Genomic DNA, 25863 nt, shown 5'->3' on the forward strand with positions numbered 1-25863 from the left:
CATGTCAAAGCTAAATTGCTAGATACCCCTCTTCAAAAGGATGTATTATTTGGTGTTAAAGCTGAAGAGGTATTAAAGAAAATGGAGGAAAAAGCTAAATCAATGCAAACAATGAAGGATTTTATACAGGTACAACCTCCACATTTCAGTAGAAATTGGCCTTCCAAAAATTGGTCCTTTCCAGCCACGGACAGACCCCAAAGAGGTAGATACAGGCGCCCGAGGGGCAGAGGGCAATCTCAAGGATCGTATAGAGGCAGACAATGGCAAGCTCCTACACAAAGAGGTGGTGAGGATAGTTCGCAGCCATTCAGAAAGCAAGCCCAATGACTTTCCCCTTTGCATGCCAAGCAAGGCTCAAATGGCAGCACCCTTAGGCGGAAAACTGGCATTATTTTCAAAAAATTGGCATATTGTCACAAAAGACAAATGGATCCTGGACATTATAAACAGAGGCTACAGATTCCATTTCCACACCCTTCCAAAAATGAGAGGCATGCCAAACCTGCCACATAATCAAAGGGCAGAGGCACAAAAACAGATTTCAGATCTCATGGACATGAAAGCTATTCAAGAGGTACCTACTCACGAACAAGGTCAAGGCTTTGATTCCAGACTATTCCTGGTACCAAGGAAAGGAAAAGATTGGAGACCTATTTTGGACCTATCTATCCTAAACACATTTTTACTTGTACCAAAATTCAAGATGCTCACTTTACAGCAGCTTCTTCCCATGCTGGGCAAGGAGTCTTGGCTGGTAACATTGGACCTCAAGGAGGCATACCTGCATGTCCCAATCAGACAAAATTGCAGAAGATACCTCAGATTTCTTGCAGGTTCAACCCATTATCAATTATCTGCATTGCCCTTTGGCTTATCTACTGCACCCAGAGTATTCACGAAATGCCTGGCATCAGTAATTGCCTACTGCAGACTTCAAGGGATACAAATATACCCATATTTGGACGACTGCCTGATCTAAGCGGACAGCAAGCACATTCTTCTGAAACATCTGGCTTATGTAATAATGTTGTTGAATTCTCTGGGATACACTGTCAACAAAAAGAAATCAAGGCTGATACCCTCTCAGAAAATAATTTTCCTGGGTGCCAACTTGGACACAAACACCCAGATGGCCTACCTCATGCCAGAGAAGCAGGGGCAACTAACTCAATACTTCAGAACACTAGCAGATTTTACCAGGCTGACTGCAAGGAAAATCCTGCAGGCTCTGGGATTCATGGCATCTTGCATCCTACTAATCCCATGTGCAAAGCTGCATATGAGGAAACTTCAATGGTACCTGAAAAACCTATGGTCTCAACACAGCCACAGTTTGGAAACAATAATACCACTAATTCCATGTCTTCAAAAGGAATTTCTGTGGTGAGCTCAAGCATGCCAAGCAAACACAGGTCTCCCATTCTGCAAGCCTCAAGCAAATCAAGTCATCACAACAGACGCCTCGGACTACGCCTGGGGGGCACACATGACAGATCGGTGCATTCAGGGCAAATGGTCCCAAAAAGAAAAGCACCTTCACATCAATCAAAAGGAAATGCTAGCAGTAATAAATGCTATTATAGCTTTCAAAGGCCTTCTGCATCCAGGTCAACTATTGATAAGGACAGACAACACGACAGTAATGTGGTACATAAACAAACAGGGAGGAACCCATTCATACCCCCTTTGCAGACTGGCCATGTCACTCTGGAACATGGCTCTGGAATTACAAATTGAGCTTCAAGCACAGTACTTGCCAGGCAAGGAAAACACGCTGGCAGACAACCTAAGCAGAAATGTGACAGATCCACACGAATGGAAGTTGCATCCTCAAGTTTTTACAGAAATAATTCAAGCATGGGGAAGGTCAGACATAGATCTCTTTGCCTCCCACAAAAATCACCAATTGACAAAATTCTGCTCAAGGACTTTTCATCCAAAGGCCTGGAGAGTTTACGCTCTCTCTTTCAGTTGGACAACAATGACAGTTTATGCCTTTCCACCTCTTCCTCTGCTGCCCAAAGTTCTATTAAAAACCAGAGCAGACAGACCAAAGATGATTCTCATTGCTCCAGACTGGCCAAGACAACATTGGTACCCACTCCTGAGGAGCCTGACGCATTCACCACCATGGACCCTACCTCTAATGCCTCTTTTTCTGACTCAGCACAGCTTCAAAACTCTTCACGGTCAGCTGAAAACACTCAATCTGGCCGCATGGAAGATTCCTTAACATCACAACAGTCCTTACTCTCCAAGGAGGTGCAGGATGTCATTTTGGAGGCCAGAAGGCCATCTACTAGAAAAGTCTATGCCGCAAAATGGAAGCGGTTTTGTGCCTGGAATGAGAAAAAGGGCCAGAACCCTGGAAAACTGAATTTACCTCAAATATTACAGTATCTAGCTGAGCTGCTAAGCAGTGGGCTTTCATTCTTCTCCATCAAAATCCATGCCTCAGCCATTTCTGCAGAATACAACACTGATCCGCCTTTATTCTCTCACCCCCTCTTAAGACAGTTTCTCAGAGGGGCTAAGAATATAAAACCCCCAAGGAAACAACCAATACCTGCTTGGGACCTCAATTTTATACTAGAAAAGCTGACCTTGCCTCCTTTTAAGCCAGCTGCCTCAACAGATTTGCAATATTTGTCATGGAAAACAGCTTTCCTTCTGGCTATTACTTCAGCTCGTAGGGTTTCGGAACTACAAGTCCTCATGGCTGTGCAGCCTTTTATCATCTTCCATCAGGACAGAGTCTCCTTACGAACCAACCCGTCCTTTATGCCAAAAGTGGTATCCAGGGTAGCTTTGAATCAGGCTATACACTTACCTACCTTTTATCCTAATCCTCAAAACAAAGGGGAGAGATTATTACATTCCTTGGACATCCACAGTCAACTGCGTTATTATTTGGACAGAACAAAGCCTTTCGGAAAATCAGAACAACTCTTTGTGTCCTATGCTATAGGAGCTCAAGGGAAGCCTATTTCCAAACAGACTATCTCAAAACAGATAGCCCACTGCATATGCTTTTGTTACTCTTTTCATGGCAAAACTGTACCTGCAGGCATCAGATCTCACTCCACAAGGGTCACATCTACCTCTGCAGCTTTCCTCAGAGGAGTTCCTACCAAAGATATTTTGGAAGCAGCCACTTGGAGTTCTGTGCATACCTTCTCCAAGCACTACCACCTACCATTATACTCCAAAACTAGAGCAGGCTTTGCCACTGCAATCTTGCAGGGCATCCTGGCTCCTCCTAGTTCCAACTAGTGCCTACCACCCCTTTCCTAGCTTTGGGATTCTACCCATCTGTTATGACTGCAGCTGCATGCACGATGAACATAGTACAGTTTTGTACCTACCATAAATGTAGATGTTCGAGTGCTAATACAGCTGCAGTCCAGGTTTCCCTCCCTCCTTCCCCTCTTGGTACAGACCTATTGGCTAACATCTCCTCATACTACCTGATTGGGGTATTCTTTTATGGTGTATTTGCTTGCAACTAATGTATTTTGATTATATGTCATTGTTTTTTTACACAAATGTATGTATTGCCTTCCTTCTGGGGGCACCTGACATCTGGGGCGAGAAAGACTGAAGAAAATGGCGTCGGCTGGTTCTTTTACACCCCTGTCGCACTGACGTCAGGGAAGAAGCGACGACAACCGATGCCGGACCTAGACTTTAGAATTCGGCCGACCGAGGACCCGCCTGACGGCAGGAGAACTCATCTGTTATGACTGCAGCTGTATTAGCACTCGAACATCTACATTTATGGTAGGTACAAAACTGTACTTTGTGCAGCTAGGGAGTTGGTATATATAAGTTAGGGGAGTGTGTGGCGCTGTGGGGGGGAGGGGGGGGCTTGCTTCCCCTGAAAAAAAATCTTAAAGTACTGTTTATGAAAGTTGCTTTCAGCAATTTGTTTTACTGATTTGCTTATTAGACAAAAAGCGATCAACAAATAATCATGAATCGGACAGGCTACAACCCCTCTACTTCCCCCTCACTCATAGGATGATTGTGCTGCCACCCTTCTTCACATTTATTGTTACACCAAGTTTTTTTAATGGAATAAATAGGGGGCGATTTGCTTTCTGTTATACTAGCTATTTAATTATATCCCACATACTGCCAATTTGAAGGTGATGTGAGGGTGAAACATCTTATAATGAGGTGCACACTTGCTGTCCTGCAAAAGTACATTGTTAGTTGCATATTTCTTCTTCTTTATGTTGAATTTAAAAACTCTGAATTATGTGTAAAAGTCAAGCTGTTTCCAGCTTTTAAGAATTTGGGTCTGTGTGCATTCAGATGTTCATCATCTTGATCACTGCTGCAGTACCTTTGGCTATATGAGTTATTCTGTTGTCCTTCAGGGAGCTCATTCAGTGACCATTAAAAAGATAAAGTCTAAACTTCTGATAATATCTCTGTACTCACCTTCCTCTAGTGAGGAGCACTATGGGTGAAGATTCGGCATTAAGGACGAGAGAAAGCAAGGTACAGAAGCATATGCTTGGTACTGGACCTGAATTAAGCCATGGCAAGCCTGTATAATTTCTCACAGTTTCTTCTGGGTACTAGTATAAAATAATAGCTTAATCACAAAAGGTGAATTTATTCTGTAACCTTTTTATGCCTGGATCATTAGCATTCTCTGAAGAAAAGTATGAATGCTGTAACTCCTTTTAAGGTAAAATGGCTAAATCCATTTTGGGGGAAGGTCTAGGAACCCTGAAAAAATCCACCCTAGGGTCTCAAAGTTGGGATGGTGCTTTGCTGTAACAATAATTTGGGAGCATTTCTGATGGAAATGGTAGGTAATGGAGAGGTGTGGGAAATAAAAACTTAGCCAAGTGCACATGTGCGAGGTATCCAGCTTAAGGGAAGACCTTTTTATCAATATAAGAGATGTAGAGAGCCTTACAAGGAAGGTGATATGTGTGGAAGAGGAAATGGTTTCTACTGAATGAGTGGTTATAACCTATGACTCTCACATCTTTGCCCTGGAAAAGATGCGGGAGAAATTATGTACTAAGACAGATGACATGGAAAATAAAGTATAATGGAAGAACTTGTTAATAGCGACACTAACAGAACAGCTGTCTTTTCTGATGGGGTAGGGCTTGAGCTGCTACAATTCTTACAGCATGAGCTTCTCAATGTACCAGGTAGACTAAAAGGTGGAATGATGGGTAATGTTCCCGTAATGAGTGCACATGATGGGACAGTTCCAGGGTTTTACATGCAGATTGTGGCAGTGGGTACTGGGAAAGGTAAAAATGATAGGTGACCTGCATATTTGTGGCATCAAGTCCTGTAGGATTTTTCAGCATTTTATAAGCCTAGGCAGGTATATAACTATATCTCCTAAAACTCAACACATTTAAGAGTGCAGATATTACTGGTTTACACTGACTTTCTGGCTAGAGACTGTAAGAGGTAAAGATAAAAAAGCCCATAAACTTTTATATGGAAGAAACAAGGGGGAGGCTGGCTTAGGAAGACACATCCTCTTTAAAGAGAGACAAAACTTCCGGAGGTGCACTTTAACTTGACATGCCAAGTAAGCTGTCATGTGGCAATAAAGGGGCAAGGAAGGGGGAGTTTGAAGAATTGCCACAGCAAGATCATGATAAAAGGTCAGAAACCACCAACATATCACCTGAGGCTGGTACCTTACCAATGAAGAGAGCAAGCAGCAAGAATGACCAAACTCTTACCTGGGAAGGAAGGTAAGGGGAGCAGGAAGCAACTAACAGGGCTGTGAAGGCTGCAGATGATGAAGAGTGTGACAGGAGAGGTGGGCTTGCTATACGACAGATTGCTAACTGTAAGCTTGAAAAACACGTTCCTCCACCAGAGTTGATTGAGGACACAACTCACTTAAACTACTACAGTTATTATAATCATTGTTTTTGCAAAGTACATGACTCCTGCACATCACCCATGTGGGAGACGTTGCCTATATACCCCTCACATGCATATATTTATATTTCGAATGTCGATCATATGGTCTTGGCCATATGGTCTTCGACATTCTGAAATGTCGACCATGTGAAGGGGACCCATATATATATATATATATATATATATATATATATATATATATATATATATATATTTATAGGTTTACAAAACTGGAACAATGAACAACGTCAAGCCGACTGCTCAGAATGTCGATTCGTTCGGAAGGCAAGAATCAACATTCAACAGTGAATGGACCGCTCACTATCTGAAAAAATACACTGTTTTAAATTCAGACATATTTCTACTGTATTGCAGTGGGGCAAGCCCCCCTGCACCCCCCCCACACCCCCTGCTAATTATATATGCTAACTCCAAGATTGCACTACAGTGAGGAAAAGGATAATTTTCCCAATCCCCACTGTAGTGCAATCCAGTTCAAAACACCAATGCTCAAAACTGTGAACACAAGCTACGCATCGATGTTTTGGAGTCGACAGGATTTGCATTCGCAGTTTTGCCTTTTTGCACCTTTCCGTTCAACTTTCTGACAGATAGTAAGATGCATTTCATTAATTTGATAGTAAACCATATGCACACACACACACACACACACACACACACACACACACACACACACACACACACACACACGTATACATAAACATATACATACACATATACAAATAAGAGTTTAAGACAGGTAATGTTACTGCAAGAAACACAACTATAAGACAACAAACAGTTTATAAAAAAGAGTGGTATGACAGACTATAAGCACACAGATGGAAAGAGAAACAAAGGGAGAGAGACATACTGACCTTTACTGAAAAAAGGTGGTGTATACCAATGTGATCAAGTAAAACAAGGCACTCAGGAGAGGTAAGAGAAGCTGGGAAGGAAAAGGTCTAACACTTGGAAATGTGTATAAACCTCCAAAGATAAAAGAAAAGTAGTTGAAAGAGATATTGCTGGAAATAGTGGCAAGCCAGCAGGGTATGTTAATAGTAGGAGGTGACTGGAAATTAATTATACGTGGAGCAGATGTTTCTGGAGGCCCGAGCCAACACAAAATAAGTAGAGAGGCAATTTTTTAGGGAAGTTCCTGAAGGTATTTGGACCGAAAAATGTAAGGGGGAAATATAGGGGATGCTATTAGTTTCACATATTATTCCCAATAGTATAGGAGCTGGGCAAGGCTTAATAGACTATATGTATCAGTCAAACATATGAACAAACTGCTAGCCTGTGAACCCATCTGCTAACCATGTTGGATCATGCACCAGTAATAACAAATGTAGGACAGATATACAGTGGCACTGGGCTTAAACACTGCCACTTTTCAGTTTATTTATTGAAGAAGGTCGGTTTTAAATGTTGGTGGGCTGGAATGCTTATGCAACAGGTACTAGAACTAAGAAGAGTGGAGGGCAGCGTACTGGGCAGATGGGAGAGAGCCAAGGGGAATTTATGTTACCTAATAACATTATTTCCATTGGGAAATAATTTGTCAAAAAATCAGGAAGGGTTAAAAAAAGTGAGGAAATATCAATGGAGGAAACACATGGTAATGGACGGGGAAAGGGTTGAGTGGCAAATGGCAAGGAAGGAAGTTGAAGAACATTTTGAATTTGTAAAAGAGCAGTGGTAAGTAGTGCTGGCATAAACTTACTTTGATTCTAACCCTAAAAATACAAAATATATTAGTGCAGAAACTAAAGCAACAAAAAGTATAAAGAGGTATCTGGGAGGTAAAAGATCCAGATACATGTGAAATGCACACAGAAAATGGTAAAATTCATAAGGGATTGCATGGATATTATAAGGGATTATAAAGGGCAGAACAATGGACATTTGAAAAAGACAATTTTACTAAAAGGTTTCTTGAAGGTATAACAGCCCCAAAACTGGATGGTACAGCTAAGGATAGGTTATCGCAAAAGCTGACAAAGGACAAAATAGAAAAAATGAATAGAACAGCAGGTTAGTGTGAAGACTCCAGGAACAGTGACTCTGGTATTCGGGCCGGCCAAGGGCTACCACAGCAGGAATAACCCAGAGGTGATGGCTGCAACAGTGAAACACGAAGAACATCAGATGGTATCCCAAGAGAAGTATGGAAAATGTTGAAGGAGCTAATAGTGGATGAATGTTATATGATATTCAATGAACTGATAGATAAGGAAGAACACCAGAGATTTGGAAGAAAGTGGTTATAACAGTAAGACTGAAATAAGGCAAGACCCCAGTGGACTCTGGTTCATACAGACCAATCTCAGTTTGAATCATGATTATAAAGTGTTCATGACAATATAGCAAGAAAACTAACCAACAGAGTCTCATGCCTGGTGCACTTAATGTGGATTCAAAGATGGGAGAGAAGCCTTTGATAATACCACCAAAACATTACTTAAACACTATGCACAGACCAAGAAAAAGTCCTTAATGCTCATAGGACTGCATGCAAAAAAGCTATTTGATAGGATGAATTTGGGAGTCTTCTGAACTTTAGTTTCCCTGGAAAGTGGATAGACCTACTAATAGGTTCATAGGTTCATACTAGGCTATCTGCCATAGGGCATTTATAAGCCTAGCCAGAGTGTGTTTGGCTTTTGCCACCCATTTTAAATTAATTTTGCTATGCCCTTTTTCGAGGTTAGTATACTGTGCCTCTGTCTAACAGTGACACAGAAGTGATACCCGGGGTAAACCTATGATCTCCCATCCACTCATCAAGATTCCTCTTGAAAAGAGACAATGAGGGACTCTGCCTAACCTGGACTGGGATTTTATTCCAGAGTGAAGGGAACCTCTGGGTTATGAATCTGTCCCTCCAGCATGTCCTATTTATTTCAGTGCTGAGGTTCAAGTCTCTCGAGTGCGTAGCTCGATGGGATTTGGATTTTCTGAGGTGCAGCATGTCCATTAATTCCGGGTTGGACATGGCTTTATGCGTCAGGCACAGATCGCCTCTGAGCAGGCGGTATGCCACTGAGTAGAGCTGGAGTTTCTTTAATCGGGCAGCATATGGCATCTGTTTGAGCCCTTTGATCCTCTTGGTGAGATACTTTTGGGGTCTTTCCAGTTGCTGCAGGTTTCTGGTAAGGTACATCCCAAAAGGTGCATTGTACTCAATTATGGGCCTGATGAGGGATGAGTAAAGAGGCACGATGACCTCCCCTGATCTAGATGTGAATCCCTTCATGATTAGGTGGGCTATATAAAATGTTTTTCTAACCACTTTGGCCACGTGGTTGTCAGATGAGAGATAATGCTAATATATAATGAGCAATGGCCTTTGTTAAAGCAATGGGACTAATGTCAACAGATGCTGACTGTTCCCCCTTCTTTTTGCAATGTAGGTATAGATATAGAAAAGTTGTGTTAAATCTTGCCATAACCATAGATGCCCTTCCCTTCCAGGTTGCAGTATTCTGTACATATGGGTTTTCTCAACTTGCTACCCAAACATCTGGCCAGTATACAAAAGATTTCAGTCACTGTATGGTGTGCAGGATGTCTGATGTAGCCAGCAGAGCGTGGGGCATAAAAGTGATGTCTGTGCATACCAAACCTCAGAACTGAGCTTCCCAGTCAGAATCAGTCCCAGAGAAGGTAATACAAGTCCTGTGCCATCCAAAAAGGGAACTTCCAGATAATAGTAGGGGTTGGTGGGAGGGAAGGAATACTGCAACATGGAAGAGAAGGACATAGTACAGTTGTGTACACTTACCATAAATGTAGATGTTCGAGTGTATTCACTGTTGCAGTCATTACAATTGGGTTATCCTGCTGGCAGGCTACCATCAGTCGGCCTGAATTCCAAAGTCTAGGTCCGGCGTCGGTTGCTGTCACCTCTTCCCTGACATCAATGCACCAGGGGTATAAAAGATGCAGCCGACACCATTTTCTTCAGTTTTACTTGCCCCAGATGTCAGGTGCCCCCAAAAGGGTAGGCTAAAAATATGTCAATAAAACATGCATGCACCAAAGTATATATTTTGCCTTCATCTACAAGCAAATACACCACATAGATTGTATAGAATAGAGAAGTACAGATAAGTTCCAGCAAAGAAATGGGGGATGGCGGGTGGGTAAACTGGACTGCAACAGTGAATACACTCGAACATCTACATTTATGGTAAGTGTACACAACTGTACTATGTTCTTTGTGTTTCACTGTTGCAGTCATTACAATTGGGTTGAATCCCAAAGCTAAGGTTTTGAGGCTGGAGCTAAATAGCATTAGGAGCAGCTATTAGGCCCTGCAGAACTGCAGTGGCAAAGCCTGCCCTGGATTTAGAGTAGAGTGCTAAGTGATAGTGCTTAGTGAAGGTGTGCACTGAACTCCAAGTAGCCGCCTCTAAAATGTCTTTGGTTGGTACTCCCCTGAGGAAGGCTGCTGAAGTGGCTGCTGCTCTGGTTGAATGTGGCCTAATGCCCTTAGGTACTGGCTTGCCATGTTCTGAATAGCAGAAATGAATGCAGTGGCCTATCCACTTTGAAATAGTCTGCTTTGAGATAGCCTTTCCTTGTGATCCTGCAGCATATGCCACTAGTAATTGCTCTGTCTTTCTGAAAGCTTTGGTTCTGTTCAAATAGAAGTGCAGCTGTCTGTGTATGTCCAAAGAATGCAGAATTCTCTCCCCCTTATTCTGTGGGTTTGGATAAAATGTAGGCAGATGAATAGTTTGGTGAAGGGCCACATTGGACACTACCTTAGGCATAAATGTCAGATTTGTCCTCAGAGAAACCCTGTCTGGATAAAAAATGATAAAAGGTTCCACAGCCATGAGTGCCTGTAGCTCTGAGACTCATCTTGCAGAAGTTATTGCTAGGAGGCAGAGCAGAGCTGTTTTCCAAGATAAAAACTTTATATCAGCTGTAGCAGCTGGTGCAAAAGGAGGCAGGGTGAATTTTTCCAAGACATAATTGAGGTCCCATGCAGGTATTGGTGATCTCCTTGGAGGCCTTAAATTTTTGGCCCCTCTGAGGTACTGCCTTAATAAAGGATAAAAAAGATTGGTGGCTCTGTATTGTAATGAGCTGAAATGGCAGAGGCATGAATTTTTGTAGATGAAAAGGATAGGACTTTGTCCAGCATCTCAGTCAAGTATTGCAAAATCTGAGGATAATTTGGTACAGCTGTGTCAATTCCTTGTGCCTGGTTCCAAGCACAGAATCTCTTCCATTTTCCAGCTTAGGATTTTCTAGTACTAGGCCTCCTTGCCTCCAAAATAACATCCATCACCGCTTTAGTGAGAGGTGTGTTTTGTATGACTACATTATCCACCATGTTGCCAGATTTAAGGTTTTGAGTTGGCTGTGCAGGATTTTATTGCTCTGCTGGGACAGTAGATGGGGCACTTGAGGTAAGGTCCAGGCTAGGCATTGAGACAAGTTCCTTAGGATTGGATACCAGTACTGGCGTGGCCAGTCTGGGGCAATCAGTATCATTTTTGGCGTCTCCTGCCTGACCTTTAGGAGTACCTTGGGGAGGATAGACAGAGGAGGAAAGGCATATACTGTTAAGTTTTTCCATCTGAAAGATAGGGCATCCAGTTTCCATGCTTGTCTGTGATGTCCTTGTGCAGAATCGCTTTAGTTGGCAGTTGTGAGGTGAGGCAAATAGATCTATGTCCGGGCATCCCCATTTCTTTGTTACCATGCTGAAGACTTGTAAATCCAGTTTCCACTCGTGGGGATCCATGAGTTTTCTGCTTAGTTCATCTGCCAGAGTATTTATCTTTCCTGGCAGGAATTGTGCCTGCAGATGTACTTGGTAAATCAATGCTGTATTCCACAAAGTCATGGCTAGTCTGCAAAGGGGGTAAGAATGAGTGCCTCCCTGCTTGTTTATATACCACATGACCGTGGTGTTGTCTGTCTTTATCAGTAGTTGTCCCGGATGAAGTAGGTCCTTGAAGGGTGTCAGGGCATTTTGAACAGCTAGCATCTCTTTTTGATTGATATGTAGATGTATTTGGTTTGCCGACCATGTACCCTGAATACATTTTCCTGCCATGTGGGCTCCCCAGGCATAATCCGATGCATCAGTTGTTAATGTCTGTGTGGCTGGGGGTAGAGTGAATGGCTGTCCCTTGTTCTGGTAACAGGCCTTCGCCCACCATCAAAACTCCTGTTGCAGGCAGGGAATGAGAGTAACTATTGTTTCCAGGCTGTGGCAATGTTGAGTCCAAACACTTTTTAGGTACCATTGAAGTTTCCTCATATGCAGTCTTGCATATGGAATTAGTAGAATGCAGGATGCCATGAAGCCCAACACCTGCAGAATTTTTCTTGCAGATAACTGGGCCTTTGTTGCCAACAGTTTGAAACAGGTAGTCAGTTGCCTTTGTTTGTCTGGCGTGAGATAAGCCATCTGGGCAGTTGTATTTAAGCTTGCACCCAGGAATATTATCTCTTGAGAGGGTACTAGTTTTGATTTCTGTTTGTTGACTGCGTACCCTAGGCATGATAGTAATCTCTTTGCAAACGCCAGATGCTGTAGAAGAATGTCCTTGTTCTCTGACTGAATGAGGCAGTTGTCCAAGTAAGGATATATTTGTATTCCTCTTTGTCTGCAGAATGCAATTACTGGTGCCAGGCACTTTGTGAAGACCCTGGGCACAGTAGATAAGCCAAAGGGCAGTGCAGAGAATTGGTAGTGCATTGAGCCAGCTTTGAATCTGAGGTATCTTCTGCATGTTTGTCTGATTGGGACATGCAGGTATGCCTCTTTTAGATCTAAAGTCACAAGCCAAGCCTTCTTGCCCAACATGGGCAGAAGCTGCTGTAGAGTCAACATTTTGAATTTTGGAATATCCAGATATGTGTTTAGAATAGATAGGTCCAGTATTGGTCTCCAGGCTTTGTCCTTTCTGGGTACCAAGAACAGTCTTGAATAAAATCCTTGTCCCTGCTCTTGCTCTGGTACTTGTTGAATGTCCCTCATGTCCATGAGGGATGAGACTTGTTTTTGTGCCTCTGCCCGTTGATGTTTTGGCAGGTCTGGCCAACCATTTTCCCTTGGCAGGGTATGGAAGTGAAACTTGTAGCCTTGTGACACTATGTTTAAGACCCATTTGTCCTGGGTTATTATGTGCCAATTTTGAGAAAAAAGTGCTAGTTTTCCCCCTAAAGGTGCTGCCAGAAGATAAGTGCTTGGCACAGGCAGGGGGAAGTCATTGGGACTGTTTCCTGTATGGCTGTGATTTGTCTTCTCCAGTTTTGGAGGTAGAAGCACCCCATTGTTTAGACCTGTATGAACCTTGGGGCTGGGATCTGCCTCTAGGACGTCTGTATCTGCCCCTTTGTGGCCTGTCTGACACTGGAAAGGACCAGTTCTTTCTAGGCCAGTTTCTGCTAAATCTTGGTGGCTGTACCGGTAAGAAATCCTTGACTGTTTGCATAGATTTAGCTTTGTCCTTCATTTTCTTTAACACCTCTTCTGCTTTAACACCAATCAATGCATCATGCTGTAATGGAGCATCTAATAATTTTGTTTTAACATGATCAGGTAGAATTTGTTCCTTTAACCAAGCATGCCTCCTAATGACAGAACCCGTAACTGCGGCCCTGCAGGAGGCCTCCAGAGAATCAAAACCACATTGCAAAGTATGCTTTCCAACTTGTTCAGCTGCATGCAGTAATTCCTGCATTTCTTTGTTTTCTGCACATTCAGAATTTATCAACATTTTTTGTTTAATCAGAGACATAATATATTGCTGATATTTGAGCATATGAAACTGACAATTTAAAGCCCTTATAGCCAGGGTGGCAGTAGTGTAAATATTTTTTCCCCATCTGTCCATTGCCCTAGAATCCCTGTCAGAGGGAGTAGGTTTTTTTGCCGTGGAAGCCTTGACTCCTTTGGGACCCTGAGAGATAGTTTTTGGGTCAGCAGCAGGGTTTTTGAAAAGGAATTTATGAGAGTCAGGAACCCTATAGTACCTGTCCGGCTTAACAGGAGCTAGAGGTAAGGAGTCAGGGTTCAGACTGGACTCTGAAAATACATCATCTACAATGTCTAACACAGGTGGAATAGCTAGGGGCCTGTGTTGTGGTAGTAAAAGGAAGTCTCTGAGCCTTTTCTTAGATTCTGAATAATCTTGGCTCTCCCAGTGGAAATGCTCCCTCATGGTATGTAAAGTTTCCCCAAAAGAATAATCCTCAGGAGGAGAGGCTGAAGGGATTGATTCTTCAGCATCAGAATCCTTATAGGGAGGAAGAGAGTATTCCTGATCAGAAGAGGAATCAGATGAAATGGAAACCTGATCTGAAGATTCATATTCTGTCTCTTGCCTAGGCCTCTTATCAGGAGGGGGATGGGAACCCCTGATCAAAGTAATTAGGTCTTCGGCCATTTTGAGCATCTGTTTTTTAGGCATGGAGGCCTGTCCATGAGGCTTTTGTACTTGTTTCTTTGTCTTTAAGGGTGCTTTAGTCTTTGCCTTTGAAGCTGAAGTCGTTTTAACATATAATTGAGTAGGTCTGAAAACACCCTCAGAAGCCGATGCCTGCTCAGCGGCTCTGGACCCATCTGAGGGAATAGTTTCCAAAGGTCCAATACCTTGAGCTTCCAGCGGCCTGGTTGACTCCACGTGGGTGTCGGTAGTGGCCTGCGAGTCTAAAGTAGTGGTCGTCAGGGGCTGCGAAGGCGCCTCACTGAGAACAGGCGACTGGCTAGGAAGAAGCCTCGTCATCGGTTTTGGACCTCGGATGCCTGTCCTTTTCCTGGCGTTTCTTGTGAATTCCGGTAGTTGGATGGCTATCCGACGACATTGCATAGTTAAATCTTCTGCCAAAATAGTGAAATGCAAAATCATACCGATGCTTAATAGTGCGTTGGTTAAATCTAGCACAAAACTGACAACTAGCAACGTTGTGGTCAGGGCCTAGGCAAGGAATACAGTAAGAATGAAATTCCTTATGAGGTATTTGCTTCCCACAAGAAGTACAATTATTAACTTTTTCTGACATCGGTCTGGAGCAAGAAAAAAGTTTCCCCAATGGGGTACTTAGCTTTTAGTGAAGACTTCGGATCTGAAATTTGAACACGAAAATCTCAGGAGTTGGCCGAATGGCACTTGCGAACTGCTTTTGCTTCGGGCACCACGCGGCATGAAGGGATAGCCCTGGCAAATCCAGCCCTGGACCTCGAAACCTGGTCTGTCTTGTAATGCTTTGTGAAGGTGTGCACAGAAGACCAAGTGGCTGCTTTAAGTATAGTGGAAGTGTCCAAACCTTTGAAGAATGCTCTAGAAGAAGCCATTGCCCTAGTGGAATGTGCTTTAACACTGCCTTGCAATGATTTCATGTGCTGTTTGTAGCAAACGGTAATAGTTGTGGAAATCCAGGCTTAAATGGTTTGCTTAGATAATGCTTTTCCTACGGCCCTGGGATGGAAAGAGATAAACAGTTGGTCAGCCTTTCTGATGGCCCTGTTTTTGTGCAGATAGACTCTAAGCTGCTGTGCACATCCAGGGAATGTAGTACTCTCTCACTGTCTCCCTGTGGGTTGGGAAAGAAAGTGGGTAAGTGGATGGTTTGGTTTAAAGAAAGGTCATTGACCACCTTGGGCATGAAGGATGGGTTGATTCTAAGGGTTACCCTATCTCTGTGGAATATTAGAAAGGGTGGAATAGCCATGAGGGCTTGCAACTCAGACACTCTTCTAGCTGAGGTCAAGGCTAATAGAAGGACAGTCTTCCATGTGCAATGTTTTCGGGAAACTTTGGATGCTGGCTCGAATGGGGAAGTGTGAGCTTCTCTGAAAGATAGTTCAGGTCCCATGGAGGGGGAATGGGCTTCCTTGGTGGCCTGAGATGAAGTACCACCTTAAGGAACAGTTTTGCAGGCAATCTGGAAGCCAGTGGGGGGTAAAGGGAGGAATGCAGAAATGGCAGACAAATGGGCCTTAATGGATGAGAATGCTAACCCTGTCGGGACATGTTCACACAGTTAGGACAGTACTAGAGGAGTTTTGCTTTGCAGTGGGTTCAGCTGCCTTTTAAGACACCATATGGAGAATCTTTTCCACTTGGATATGTAAGATCTCCTGGTATTGGGTTTCCTGGACTCCTGCAGGACAGTGAGTACATCCTCATTGTAATGGTGTCTGAAAGGGATCAGAATACTATCACCCACAAAGTGAGTTGAAGAGATTGCCACTGTGGATTGATTTGGGTTCCCTTGTCCTGTGTGAGAAGGTCCACTCTGAGGGTAACTTGTGGTGATTGCCCTTGGATAATTGCAGGAGGAGAGGGAACCAATGCTGTCTTGGCCAATAGAGAATCACCAGCAAGATTTTTGGTCTGTCCTGCTGGATCTTCAGCAAGACCTTCTGAACAAGAGGGAAGGTGGGGGGGGGGGGGCGCACAGAGAAACATCCCCTTCCATGAAATTGAAAAGGCATCTCTTGCCATCGCCAGTGGTCCTGGCAGTCTGGTGCAGAAGGAGGGAAGTTGCCTGTTGATGGTGGAGGCAAACAAGTCTATTTGAGGTGTACCCCATTGGTGGACCAGGTCCAGGAAGACATTCCTGTGTAGCATCCATTCATGGACCATAGTCATGGACCTGCTGCGGGAATCTGCCTAAGAATTCTGTTGGGAGGGTATGTATGCATCCTGTAGAGTAACTCCCTGAGTGGTGGCCAGTTCCCACATCAGGAGAGCTACTCTGCAAAGTAAGTAAGATTTGGTTCCCCCGTGCTTGTTGAGATACCACAGCACTGTGGTATTGTCTGTAAACAGCTTCAGGGGTCCTTGTTGGAGTCCGGTTTTAAAGGCCCACAGGGCCAGTAATAATTACCCTCATTTCTCTCTCATTGATGTGCTGTTTCTTGTGTGGTACTGGCCACATTCCCTGCACTTTTAGGTGCCCCAGAGATGCACCCCAACTGAGGTCTGAGGCATCTGTGTACATAATCTGTTTTGGATGAGAGGGTTGGCGTGGAAGATCCGGGTTGAGCTTTACCTGATTCAGCCAACAGTGTATCTCCTGCTTGAGGCAGGGCAGGAGGGGCACCCTGTACTCTGGGGATGGGAACTTTGCATCCAAACAGACCTGAGGTACCATTGCAGTTTCCTCATGTGAAGTCTTGCTAAAGGCAGCACAGGTATAGTGGAAGCCATGTAGCTCAGGAGCCTGAGGTACTGCATTGCAGTCATTTCTTTGGTGTGAAGAACCACCTTTTGAGGAGGAAGGTAGGCTTTCATGATGTCTGTTCAAATCCTGCACCCCAGGAAGACTAAGTCTTGTGTAGGTTCCAGTTTAGATTTTGGGTAATTGATCTGAAACCTTAGGGACTGTAGGAGTGCAATGTTTTTTGTAAGTGTAGCAGGAAGAACTGTTTGCAGTCTGCCTGAATGAGCAGGTCATCCAAATATGGGAATATTTGGATCCCTTGTGTCCTCTAGAAGGCAATCACTGGTGCCAGACATTTGGTAAAGACTCTGGCTGCAGTGGAAAGCCCAAAGTGTAAGGCAGAGAATTGAAAGTGAGAGGAGGCCACTGAGAACCTTAGGTACCTCCTGAAGCTGAGTCTTATGGGGATGTGGAGCTAGGCATCCTTGATGTCCAAGGCGGCCATGAACCCTTGAGGGAGGAGGAGCGGGAAGGGAGTTGGCAATGTAAGCATCCTGAAAGTTGGTATATAAAGGAAGAGGTTCAGATGTGAGAGGTCTAGAAATGGCCTCCTGGATCCATCTTTTCTTGGAACTAGAAAAATCCTGGACTAAAAGCCTTTTCCCACAGCAGACTGTGGGACCGGCTAGATGGTACCTTGAGCCATAAGGTTGTCTAGCACTGTTTTAAAAGTGGAAGTTGTTCTTTTGGGGGGTGGGGAATTCCCTTTCTCTTTGGTGGAATGATCCAGGTCACGACCTGTGTTCTATTACTGAAAGAACCCACTTGTTTGAAGTGATGAGTCTCCACACTTGGAGACGAGAGATACGTAAGGAGAGAGGGACAAATGGAGGGGGGGTGGGGGTTTCAAGGTGGGTAGGTAGTGACACACTACCTGCCCTTTCTTGAAAGGGCAGCCTCTGACTGGTAGATGGTGTGGCTCTGGGCAAAAGTGTATTGCTTCCTGGTGTTTTTTCTAGGCCTAGAAGAGGGAGCAGGCCTTGAGTGCTTTCTGATGTACTGAGTTATTGAAGGATAATTTTTTTGAAACTTTAAAATTGTGGATACCAATAGATGCTTTAAATATTGCATCTCTTTCCCCTTTTGTTGCAAGGACTTGAACAAGTCTGCAATCTTTGCTCCAAATAAGGCTGAGTTGTCCAAAGGAGCATCTACCAGCTTAGCCCTAAAATCATCTGGTAGGGGCTAAAGGCGTAATCAGGAGTACCTTCATGGGGCAGATGCTGATGCTGCAGACCTGGCTGAGGCCTTCGCAGCATCATAGCTGCACTTGATAGAGTGCCTGGTAACCTGAAATGTCAGGGGAAACAAGGGAGGACAGTTGAGCTTTGGCTGCTGAGTCTGGGTAGTCAGAAAGTTGTTTGAAAATATTCTCCAAAAGGGATAAAGCATATTTAGATGTGTGTCTGGCAACTGATTGCTCTGAAAGTCAGAGTTGCAGATGTGTACGTCTTCTTCCCCAAATGCTCCATGGTTTTGCTGTCCTTGTCAGGAGGAAGGAGGGTAGTAGAAGTCAGTTGTTTTGAAGCCTTTTCAAGCAGATAGAAATGGTGGCTGGCTCTGCAGCTGGGCATTTTACTAGAAATGTTGCTGTCTCAGGAACTTTATAAATGCTATCTGGTCTGCGTGGAGCTGCGGGCTGGGAGTCTGGGTTCAAGGATGCTGTTGAAAAAGCATCCAGAAAGGCTGGAAGAATGGAAGGAACAGCAGCAAGGGCTGGGGTGTCCATCTGGATAAAGTCATAATACCTTTTTTTGTACCTCAGATGATTCCCACTTAAAATGTTCCCTCATTTTAGCTATAGTTTCCCCAGAGGTTAAATCTTCTGCTGTTGAATCTGCATCACCAGATTCTTCCTCTAGATAACCATATCCAAGTGGAGAAGGGAGCTGAGAGGTGTAGGAGAGAGATTCTTCAGAAGAAGAATCAGAGTACTCTTCCTCTTCCATCTGAGAGGGTTCTGAGGCCTGGGGCCTAGGGCTCAGAATTGGAGGAGAGATTGTGGAAGTCCCAGGTGCAGTAGGCCGCAGGGCCATGAAAGCATTGAACAGGCTTTGAGAGAAACCCTGCCAATCCAGTAGACTTTCTGTAGCAGGGGAGACACGCTTTCTCTTCTCCTTCTTTTTGAGTGACAGCCTAGCGGGTGTCTGAACAGAGGAAGACCTAGGGTCAGATGACTGCAAAGGGGCAGAGGGGTCTGACTGTCCTGCCGAGACCCCTGGTTCCCCCTCAGCATCAGAGACCAACATCCATAAAGTCATGCCTTCCATGGAGGATTGTCTGGCTTCCAAGGAGGGTACCCACTATATCCAGGGTGCCAGAGCTTGAATGTTCAACCAAACTGATGGCCATAGGTTGAGTGTTGGATGGTGGAGGTTCAGTAACAGTAGCAGGCCTTATGGTCTTGGCCACTTTCTTTGGTGGTTCAGCAGGCAAGTTGGAAGAACCCTCTATACCTAGCGCTAACTGTTTAAGACGTTGGTTCTCTTAAGTATAAGTTGAGTGCATGGAGTCAGCTACATAGAGTTTTGGGAACAAAAGCCTGGCAGATAGGGCAGGCCTTGTAGTCGTGCGATTTACCCAAACCAAACAAGCAAAGATCGTTGGCTGTGTGGTATTTGACAGCTACACTTACACTTGCCCTTTCTGGATGACATGAAGAAGCATTAAAAAACAATGACTGAAAAGAAGGTTCCCCAACGGGGCACTTATCTGAGTTCTCGAGAATCTGTTGGCTGGGAAAGCAGGAACACCTGACTTTCGACTGGTGGCTGAGAAGTTCTGAGGTCTGGTGCATACAGACATCACTTTTTTGGCCCACACTCTGCTGGCCATGTCAGACGTCCCACACACCATACAGTGACTGAAATCTTTTGTATGCTGGCCAGACATTCGAGTAGCAAGAGGAGAAAACCCACATGTACAGAATACTGCAACATGTGAATAGAAGGACATAGATATAGGTATAAATACACATATACATCTCTCTCACTCTCTTTACATACACATACACACATTTATGTATTATATATTACGTATATATGTGTATATATATATATATATATATATATATATATATATATATATATATATATATATATATATATATATATATATATAAAATGCCCTATAAACTTGCATTTTACTTCATATATCAGGGTATGTCTTAAATAAATATATAATGAATGATTCATTAAAATATCTATATATGGCCATGTGTAATTATCTACAACAAAGAAACATATAAAGGAGTTCTTAATAAGCACTATGGAGACCTACAACTTAGCTGCCCTCAATTTTAATATACTGGCAATAGAAGCAGCATAATTCAACCATGGCTTAATCATTCAAGATAGTTGTAGAGGACAAGATGAAGGTTAGGGGGTGAATGTAGCGCGGTAGGAAGCACGGGGGCAGTGGACATGGAGAACAGTTGGACTGGTACGAGATACACAGATACTGGTATTCTGCAAGTGGTACACAATATTTGTGGGGTTTAGGCAAGGGATTAATTGTTGATGATAACTATTGGAGGTGAAGTGAGCACAATCCACCTTATGTACACATGCGGTAGGAATTTAGATGGGAGCAGAGGGACTGGAAAGGAACATTAATGCACTAACAATGCATATAACTAGAACAGATGCAAAACTGATGTACTGGTCCTTCACGACAGGCATTTGGCAAGGTCAACAAGATGGACTAAATAAGAAGTATGATTAAGATATTTGACACAGTGGGTCAAACTGAGGATTACCAGTTCACGAAAGGAAGGAATGGAGGAAGCTGAGGTAAGGATATTAGAACAGGAGGAAGGGGGGTGCAGGAGCTAATCAGAAGGATGAGGGGAAAATGATTAGAAGAAAGGATAAAAACATATACAGAAAGAATAAAGAGTAGAATGGGATAGTGGAGTAGAAAATAGCGATCACAGGGACCATAAAATGCCTTTTAACTGTTGCAGCTGTACGTGGGCTTACCGTTTTTGTAATTCTGTGCTTCAGTATCAGGAGACAAGGGTGTCTTTTCATGATATATCCTGTTACAGAAAAATGAATTGTTCATGATCTGAGTGATGCTGTATGGAAATATATTGTCTCTGTATGTGTGCATGCAAAATCAATAAATATCTCTAATTAAAAATGTTTAAAAATTAAAAGCATAAATAATAATATCAAAAAGCCTAAGTGTCTCAAAATGTGATATTGTGAGACTCTCTCAATAAAGATATTTTCTATAGTCAGGAAATTAGAATCTAATAAATAAATTGTTCTGTGACTGAGGCAGAACCAGTCTGTTTTGTCTTGAGTTTCTTTCATGGATTCACAGAGGAATTATATCTTATAGGCTACTAAAATCTTAAAAATGTAAGGATCACCTAAAAGTGGCAAGGAGAAGAAACATCAAAGGTATTAAATAAATAAATCTGAAGACAACAGTTCCTCATAGCATGAAGGTTGACTCTGATTGTGGGAACCTAATGGCTGGATTTAAATAATGCTATGTGTGTGCTGTTAAGGGTGCTATTAACAGGGCTGTGTAATTAAAAGTTCAGCAACTTGAGTGCCCTGATTGGATCTCTAAAGGCTGAGCATCATGAATTTTGTGGGCCAGATCTATTTAGTTTCAAAAATTTTGCAGATTAAATGTCTAACAGTTCAGCATCATGAAACGTGTTGCAAAACCTCAGGAATCTTAAAGCCTTCTAACAAACTTCCAGTGCAGGTTGTGCTGATACAGATAAGGTGATTTATTAGAATCAGATATGGTTCTATGCCAGAGTCACATACATGAAATGTGCTGTTGAATTTTCAATGGAAAACTTAAGCATATGACACAGCAGTCACCAAAGCTCCCATACTTCTGGTGCTGGCGGGATATGCCACCTGAATCCCTAATGTGATGTCAGAAGGTGCTGCACCATTGGGTGCTGGCGGGATATGCCACCTGAATCCCTAACTTGATGTCAGGAGGTGCTGCACCATTGGGTGCTGGCGGGATATGCCACCTGAATCCCTAATTTGATGTCAGGAGGTGCTGCACCATTGGGTGCTGGAGGGCTATGCCACCTGAATCTCTAACTCAATGTCAGAAGGTGTTGCACCATTGGGTGCTGGAGAGATATGCCTCCTGAATCCCTAACTTGATGTCAGAAGGTGCTGCACCACTGGGGAACAGGAAATCTTTCCCAGTACAGTGGCACCACTGGTAAAGACGTGTTGGCTAACCTGCATATGAAAACAGCAGTCACAGAATCAAATACTGAAACTCTGACATGCCCGTATCAAACACAGATGGAGGAGACCATTATGCCATTCTTTTGGGAGAGTTGCAGAATAAGCTGGAGAAGTGAAGGTTAGTAGTAAGTAATTTTCTGTGGCATCAGGCTATTTTATGATGAAGCAACTATAGGCAAACATGATGCATCAGTCTTCTCCATCAGATTCCATTTCTGTATTAATTTGGCAGCAGTATTTGAACAAACAAGTATGTTTTCATATACCCCAACTCTCCCTTTGTCTTAGACCTTAATATCTGGAAGTTGCTGTTCTAGGTTTCTTTTTACAAAATCATAAAAATAAGGGTTATATATTATTTGCATAATTTACCACACAATACTTATCTGAACCATGGTTCACAGATCTCAACACACTATATAATATTCCCAGAGGGATAAACATTTTGACAAATTTTACTAATGTAGTTTTTCTTCTACTTTATGTAACTAATTCAGAGACCATCACACCATGAAGGATGTTTCAAATTCTTTTTTGTGCTGGCCTCTGACAGCACAGGCTGACTCAAATGATACAGTTACTAAAACAGACTGTTTTTGATGAAGCACCCATTTTTGCACAGTTTGGATCCTTGACGGTCATTTTGGCCAGTAAATCTTCAGTGAACTTGATTGGCAGCCAATTGAGTGACACTTTCTTGGATGAGACTAGCCAGTTGATCTGGTACTTCAATGACAGAGCTATAACTTTGTTCAGGTTGTTGACTTCAGAGTTAGTTATATTAGAAAGGATGCGTAAACTATCTCGCTCTACATGGAGTTACTGACAACTTTTCCCCATATAAAAGACTCTCAGCCATGGGATATGAGGTAAATGGTTGACAAACAGGAAACCTATATCCATGACTAACACGTTTTATGTAGCAGTATTATTACTTTCCTACTTCATCACTATCTGAAAGACTGCTTTTGAAAACTTGAGAATGTAAATATTTCAGAGTATTTACCTGCTGTTTGTATTTATTCATATTCATGTCGCTGACTTTTGTATTTACTAATGGACTGTTGTACTTGTTAATATAATTGCTGTTATTGCTTGGACTCAACAGCATTAATCTTTCTACGCATTTCCTAATTCAGGACTAATAAAAATATTCTTTAATGATGTTTATGCTTACCTGGTTACCAAATGATAAAAATAAATAAAATACATGAAGTTGCTACTGTTTCCTACTTACCTTCCTTGACAGAAGTATTGGGATGTATTATCTGCACAAGTTTCAGTAAGGCCAAAAGTTGCCCCTTCACCTGAAAAAATATAAAATTAATTGTATTTTAAAAAGATAAAAACAATACTCTTGCATTTTTCTTAAATGTGGTATTATTGACTGATAATAAAGAAGTGATTGAAATGTGAAACTAACCAAACTGAAGTTTGAAGAGGTAACCTCTTAACAGTATATGGATGAGATATTATTAAAATGAGCTTGGGATATCAGTCCCATTGAAAAGGATCCTAAACACCCATATAAGGTATGCAGAACACCAATGTACATATTACTTAATTTACAGCCTGACCATGCCTTTACTACCTTCCTACATAAGTCTTCTGTGTGTGTGTGTGTGTGTGTGTGTGTACATTTATGTGTGTATATGCATGAGCATGCTTGTGTGTGTGTACATATATATATATATATATATATATATATATATATATATATATATATATATATATATATATATGGTTCATATTCTGGATTCTTAGCCAGTCTCCCTTACTGTGTGTTTTTTTCCGTGATTTTCATTTCCCAGATACAGAACGTGACACCTGTGATAAATTGAGGTGAATCTTTCACCTTATAGACCACGATTCATTCTCCTTATACCATCTTCACACATGCACCTTTACTGCTACCGGACTGCTGATTCAGTTTTCCATCCTCTGTATGAGGTCAATGACAGCCATCCTAAACATGCCAGAATTGAGGACTGAGGACTGATGGCTGCAGGACATAATTTGTCATCCTCTTACCCATTGAGAGCTCTCCCCCAGGAGTGTAGTCAATAATTTGCATTAATTTTGTTGCCCCTGCCACCTACCTATCATTTTAAAAATATACTCAACCCTCAAAATGCTACCACCAATACATGTAGGAAAGTGACACATTATTTTCATCTGTTACTACTTATTCCTATAAAAAGCTATTTTAGAGGTGTATTCCTTTCACACAAGCATTCTTTATATACCACTATACTCTAAGTACTCGTTTGCACAGTTCTGAACATTGTCCTTTTTTGAGTGTTGAAGTTTTCTAAGAGAAGTGCAAAAACAAATGTACTAATTTGAGTACAGGGAGTGTGCCTAGCTACAGCCTTGCTCTAACCTGACTGCCCCTGTAAGCTGCTGACCCACTCTTACTTATCACATCTTTGGAAGCAGTTTGTGGTGATAGACTGAAACAGAGCCTTTGATGAAATCCAGAAAAAGCACACTGACAGTTACTTCTGTCTACCTCCATGATGACCAAGTTTTAAAACTGTGTTAAGTCAAATAAAAATCTACTCACTGTGAACTTGTACTGGAACTCATTTCTGTCAAAGGGAACCTTACAAGTCATGACTTCATATCTACCTCTGACATAGTCAGACTCCCTAACTCATGATGTTCTGGGTTATTTATTGTTTGTTCTTTAAGGATGGACACCACAGGTACTTATATCTAGGCCCCAGGACTGCCTCACCTCTACAGAACCTGTTAAATAAGTTTGTCAGAGGTTGCACCCTAATCCGTGTAGCCTTTTTTAAACATCTTGATAGGATTATGTGGTATCCCTATACATTATCCTTATTCAGGCCTCAGACTGCCATTTCTGCAACCTCCATCTCATTAGCTGCCCCTCCTCCCAGTATATGTTTACTCACCCAGACAGGTACCCTCCGTTCAACTTCTCTAATGAACACTGATGCAAATGATTCATAGATCCTTCACCTCATCAGAGAATAAAACCAAAGGCTTTGACCTTCATGGTTCCATCTGATATCTTTGCCATGAAATATTTTAGCCTAATTACTTTTGTCAGTTTGTTTTCACTGCCTACCTTGCATAGGGTCTATATGACATTGTCAGCTACTTGGAAAGTTGAAAGTCATACGGTCATATGTTTGACCTCCATAAAAGTCAACACATTTGTATGGAAATTGCAGAACAGTGCAGATCAGGGGAACTTACCTTTTGTCCAAATGTAGTGCTATCTCAGAGTTCGTATATATAATTTGCAAGGAAAAAATGTAGATTTTTACCATTTTTATTGTTTTTGACTTTTCAGAAAGTCAAACATATGGTCTCTACCATATGACTTTTGACTAAAGTCGACAATAGCATATAGACCATGGTGGCCCACATCTCTAGTCTTCCAGCTACATTAGCCTCAGTTTACTCAGTTTGTACTTCCACTTCATTTGCCTTCTTCTATAGACTTTTGGCATTACAGTGCACCATCCCG

At 42.5% G+C, this 25863-nt stretch overlaps 1 protein-coding gene across 1 annotated transcript in view; it reads right to left on the reverse strand.

Annotated features, from left to right (window-relative positions):
* Nucleotides 1-25863, reverse strand: part of LMLN2 (leishmanolysin like peptidase 2) — a 457833-nt gene that overhangs the window by 211621 nt on the left and 220349 nt on the right. The window contains exon 10 of the mRNA XM_044058759.1: nt 23599-23668. Coding sequence (XP_043914694.1) covers nt 23599-23668 — 70 coding nt within the window. The remainder of the gene's footprint in view (nt 1-23598; nt 23669-25863) is intronic.

Source organism: Protopterus annectens, chromosome 16.part0 (genome assembly GCF_019279795.1).
Source record: "Protopterus annectens isolate FY-2018-M chromosome 16.part0, PAN1.0, whole genome shotgun sequence".
NCBI classification, from domain to species: Eukaryota; Metazoa; Chordata; order Ceratodontiformes; family Protopteridae; genus Protopterus; species Protopterus annectens.